This window comes from Zingiber officinale, chromosome 4B (assembly GCF_018446385.1).
Source record: "Zingiber officinale cultivar Zhangliang chromosome 4B, Zo_v1.1, whole genome shotgun sequence".
Lineage (NCBI taxonomy): Eukaryota > Viridiplantae > Streptophyta > Magnoliopsida > Zingiberales > Zingiberaceae > Zingiber > Zingiber officinale.
Window position 1 is genome coordinate 12778400 of NC_055993.1, and position 5169 is coordinate 12783568.

At 36.4% G+C, this 5169-nt stretch overlaps 1 protein-coding gene across 3 annotated transcripts; it reads left to right on the top strand.

Annotated features, from left to right (window-relative positions):
• The first annotated feature begins 1173 nt into the window (after nucleotides 1-1173).
• Nucleotides 1174-4834, top strand: LOC121974738 (acidic leucine-rich nuclear phosphoprotein 32-related protein 1-like). 3 transcript variants are annotated; one of them, XM_042525932.1, is made up of 3 exons: nucleotides 1174-2712; nucleotides 4124-4424; nucleotides 4574-4834. In XM_042525932.1, the coding sequence occupies exons 1-2, from the start codon at nucleotides 1522-1524 to the stop codon at nucleotides 4385-4387; spliced, it is 1455 nt and encodes a 484-aa protein (XP_042381866.1). In that variant the 5' UTR covers nucleotides 1174-1521; the 3' UTR covers nucleotides 4388-4424; nucleotides 4574-4834. The 3 variants fall into 3 exon arrangements, with proteins under 3 accessions (XP_042381866.1, XP_042381865.1, XP_042381867.1); XM_042525931.1 differs by lacking the exon at nucleotides 4574-4834 and having other exon boundaries at nucleotides 4124-4518; XM_042525933.1 differs by lacking the exons at nucleotides 4124-4424; nucleotides 4574-4834 and adding an exon at nucleotides 2890-3033.
• The last annotated feature ends 335 nt before the right edge of the window (nucleotides 4835-5169 follow it).

Consider the following 5169-nt stretch of genomic DNA (forward strand, 5'->3'; position numbering starts at 1 on the left):
ACTTTACTAGTTACGGTAGCATCAGTAGAAAGAAGTTTTTCTAAATTAAAATTGATAAAATCACACTTGCGTTTAGCTATATCTCAAGAAAAATTAAATGGTTTGACAATTTTATGTATTGAAAATGAAGTATTAGAAAATTTTGATTTTGAAGACCTTATTGATGATTTCTCTTCTCAAAATGTTAGAAAATCTAGATTTTTCAATGACTATTTGATATATTTTTTTGTATTTGTAGGTATTACATTTTCTAATAAGCTTAGCAAATATATTTTGTATGATGTTATATTTTTTAGAGAATCTTGAAAAATATATTTTGTATGGAGTTTATCATATTTTAAATAAAATATATTGATTTGCAAATTTTTCTATTAAACTCTATTCAAATTGTACGTTAGTAAATTTTTTTCCCTATAGGGCCCCTTTTTATTCTCGCCAAAGGCCTCCAAAAGTCAGGACCGGCTCTAGCCGAAACAGATGAATTGATGTGTTGTGATATAATAGAATAAGAAAAAAAAACTGTAGTAGAAAAATAGAAAGAAGAGGGGAGGAGAGAATAATAAAAAATCGATAAGGATTGAGGCGGCGAGAAGAAGCAATGTAGATAATAGAAATTAAGTTATAGGTATATGATTTGAGAAAGATAAAATGTTAAAATTAGCAATAAACCTTGAAGTTATTTTCGGTGTAAAAAGAAAAAAAAATATTAACATAATTTAATTTTAGACTTCACGAAATCAATTAAGAGTTGATTATTAAAGTGTCCATATTCTTAATTAAATATCTTAAAATTATTTTCAATGAGAAAAAAAATAATATTAACATAACTTAATTTTAAATTTTACTAAATTAATTAAGAATTAGTTATTAAAGATCCAGATTTTTAATTAAATAATAAGATAAAGAATTTAATCTATGAACCAACAACCATAGTGAGTGAAAAGTATCGGAGATGAAAACTTTGCTATGATAAAATTGTGTAAAGATTATTTTTAAATATTTTTTCTTGAATATTATTATTATTATTATTATTATTTAAAAGGCAGAAATTAGCTTAATTTTGTGAGTAAATTTTAAATTCTCACTTTTCTCTCTATTGAGAAAAATATAAAAAAAATATTTATTATTTTAATTTGTTTTCCTTTCCTTTCCTTTCCTTTCCTTCCATCGACGAGTAAACGCAGCAGCATTAGGGTTCTTCACCCTCTTCCAGTCAGTCAGTGTCGACGAAAGTTTCGTGACCTCTGCTGCCTCCGTCCTGTCGCCACCGGTGCATGAGTGGAACCGGTGCAGATCCATCGATCGTGAGGAATCGATGAATTTTGTGTGTCGACGAGTGTTTTCTTTTCTGGATTTCCTTGGATAGTTGTTTTGGTTTCTCAATCGTTGGTCGGGAGTTTGCTATGCTGTTTGCGTTTCGATTGGAATCAGTTTGGTTCTCTCAATATTTAGGATTTTTCTTTGGTTGATTCGTGGATCGGCGTTTGTGTCTAGGGTTTCTTGTTTTATTACTTTTGGTATATGGACGAGGCCTGGGAGAGGGCCGTGGAGGCGGCGATAGGCGCTCAGGAGGAATCTTCTGCTTCACCGCCGCGGAGCCTCACGCTTGACGGTTCGGTGAAGTGTTGCCACGGACAGCTTCCGCCGCCGGAGATCCTGGAGAGGTATCAGTCGCTGGAGGTTCTCTCAATCGCAAACATTGGGGTGTCATCGCTCGAGAAGTTTCCGCGTCTTCAGAACCTGCACCGGTTGATCCTATCTGACAATCGCATTGGCGGAGGGCTTGAATTTCTGGTGGATGCTGGGCTGGATTCTCTCCGGGATCTTGATCTCTCCAACAACCGGATCCAGTTCCTGGAGGATTTGTCACCTTTGGCTCAACTCCGGCTCGTATCTTTGGATCTCTATGAGTGTCCTGTTACCAGGATCAAGGATTATCGATCAAGAGTATTCGGAATGATCAGGACTCTGAAATATCTTGATAAGTTGGACACCGATGAAAATGAACGGTCAGAGTCTGATGAGGAAGATGAGGAAGAGGAAGAAGATGAAGATGATGAGGATCCTGGGAGCGGTGAAGTTGATGGAGAAGAACATGCCAAGAGGTTGATGAATGGCAGTGGCAGCAATACAATACATGCAATAGACGATGTTGATCAAGAAGAAGAAAGTGATGCTGAGGAAGAGGACATTGAGACTGGTGTGGGGACAGATGCAAATGGCTCAGAGAGGGGGTATCATGCTTCCAATGGATTTCGAGTTGCCTCTATCAGAGCCGCTTCAGTAGAGGATGAAGAGGAGGACGATGTAGATGAGTATGATGAGGTGGATTTAGGAGAGGAGATTGATGCAGAGGATGATGATGATGATGATGATGATGATGAAGAAGAAGAAGACGATATTATTGAGGATCATGACATAGAAGACAATGAGGATGATGATGATGGGGTTGAAGAGGGCGAAGAAGAGTTAGATGAAGAGGACAAGGATGCTGAGGATGGTGATGTAGAGGAAGACCAGGATGTTCCATATGACAACGATGGTGGTGGACCTGGAAGCTTAGGGAGATTCATCAATGTGGAAGGGGAGATTGATGGTCATGAGCAAGGTGAAGGTGATGAAGATGAGAATGGAGAGATTGGGCAGGAAGATGCGCAGGACGTGGATGATGATAGATTTTCCGAAGAAGGTGATGGGGAGGATGAATTTGAGGTATACTGTTGTTACTGAAACAATTTATCATTCATTGTTATAAATTATTTTGTGCTAATGTTGAATAGGAATTTGTTGTATGATTATGTATAACTATTCTAATGTTTCTTTGTTATGTGGCAGTTTTCATGTTTCTTTGATCACCATTTATAAATGCTGACTAACAGTGAACTGTAGGTCAGCAAGTTCAAGATTTCTCATGTTGAACGACCTAAAATCTGATGTAACTGAAATTCCTCCCTTGAATCAATTGGACTCACTTGGCAATGGGTTCCTCCTGGTTATGATTGCATTAGTGAGTGGTTCAGGTTGTAAACACACTGGCTATTGTGCATAGAAATCTGTGTTAGTGAATTATCATGGTGGCATTTTGTAGGATGGTTATATAAAACACATTAGCTAGTTAGACTCTTTCATGTGCATGATACACATAATATTGTAAAATTGCACATCTGATGATTCTGCAAGCATATCAAACACATTTGTGCTGATCGAATAGCCAAAACATTTTGACACTCATTTATCTTGTTTTCACTTTGGAAATACCTTTTATGCATGTTAATGCTTATTATCATGGAGAACGAAGCATCTGTTCAGCTTTAGTTTTATTTTACTATGTTGAATTTGAGATTATACCAGTATCAAATGATGTTTTCCCCCAAATCAATTGTTGAGAATTTTTTATATTTTTATTGATGAAATAGCTTGTTAGTGCACACTTACATGTCTGTATGTTTTTGAACCATCAAAAGTCTGTTAGAAAATTTATTGGTCTTGTTTAAGTTCACGAGTTAATTCTTACATTTTTTTTTTATATCTGATCAACAAGTTTCACCTCTAATGCTTATACTTGTATTGAAAATGCATGAAGTTAATCAAATCTTATTTTACAGTATCAGAATTTCATTGTTTTAACTAGTTTTTAAATTATATATATTTTTGAATACCTTCAAACTTCATTAGTTAAAAAAAGGAGACTTTACTCATAGTCTCACATCCAACATGGTGTGTAAAGACACCTCATGCTCAAGAACAAAAAAAAAAAAAAAGAGAGATTTTAACTTGCTTCTTTTAATTATGGTAGTTTGTTCTTTAAAATTCTTTTGCTTCTTGGTGTGGAAATAATGATTGATATTCTGTTTTTTCCTTCATTTGTCAGTGTTATTTTCTTTTCCTTTCCATTTTCCTCATTATTCCATGTGATCGTGATCTACTCACTTTCATGAAGGAATGCTCTAGCTGTGAAAATGGACCGTGGTGATTTCTCGTGTTTGTTCTTGCCCAGCATTCCTTTCACTTGTTTTGCTTATAATTGCAACATATCCTTTTTGCTTGATCTTAATTGTGTTTTGATCGTTTTTGTGCATGATATATCTCTTTTCTGAGTAACATTTCTGGAATCTGTTTTCAGGATGATGACAATGGTGGGGAGTATCTGGTGCAACAAATTGCACGGACTCCGCTTGAGGAAGCAGCTGGGAATGATGTGTTCGAGGAAGATGAAGATGACGAGGTCGACAATGATGATGATGTTGAAGAGCTCCTCCATGGAAATGATAAAGCTTCTCCGCACCATGTGCCTTCTTCTCAGCCCAACAAGCGAAGGAGAGACGACAATGACAGCGATGAGGAGTCCGAGCAGGAACAACAATGTAGGCCTAAGAATTGTCCTTGACAGTTTCTCGATCCCGCTGTGTTAATGGTTATTGGCGGTGGGTTCTTTCCCTCCTATGTAGTGTATTCTGAACTTGCCTTTCTAGAAGAACCAGCAAATGAAAGGAAAAAAAATGTTCAGTTTGTTTTTTATTGGTCTTCCCTCCTGATTTCAAAAGTTAGTTATTCATCTACTTTCGAATGGCAGGTATGTACAGTTCTCAATCTCGTTCCCTCCAATCTAGAAAGTTCAAGTGCTACTAGCCGTTGTGTTTAGATCATTCCTTGTTCATGTGTACTTGCGGCAGAGAAATAGAGGTATCTTGTTCCTTCACAGTTTGAGCTCGGTTGTGTTGGTAAGTTCAAATACTAATAGCCGTTATCCTTTTTCCCATTCAATTTGTGTTTGACACATAGTTCACGTGTACGTGTGGCGTTAGAATGAGACATCTTGTTCCTTCACTGTTTATGTTTGAATGTGTGTTCAGGTCATGTGTTCCTAAAGGATAGTCTGGTGTAGGAAATGGTCTCGAGAAAGGGTCTATCTTACATTGTAAGAAATTATTTTTAAGAACTTGAACTAGTAACTTTTAGATCACATGGTAGTAATTCTACCACTACGCCAAGACCTTTAAATCACGTGTTCCTGCGAAGCGAAATATAATTGAGACGGATCTTGTTCCTTTTTGTTTGCTTGTGTTGTCAATTTTCATCCCATTGTTTCATGCCTATTAATATTTGACCCAGTAATGTTGAACGCCACCAGGGCATTGGATACTTTGAATGGATTGGATTAGTCATAAT

Excerpts from the sequence above, each read along its gene's own strand:
- LOC121974738 (XM_042525932.1), top strand. The coding sequence starts at position 1,522 with ATGGACGAGGCCTGGGAGAGGGCCGTGGAGGCGGCGATAGGCGCTCAG. Across the intron at positions 2,713-4,123 it reads ATGGGGAGGATGAATTTGAG|GATGATGACAATGGTGGGGA; the intron begins GTATACTGTTGT and ends ATCTGTTTTCAG.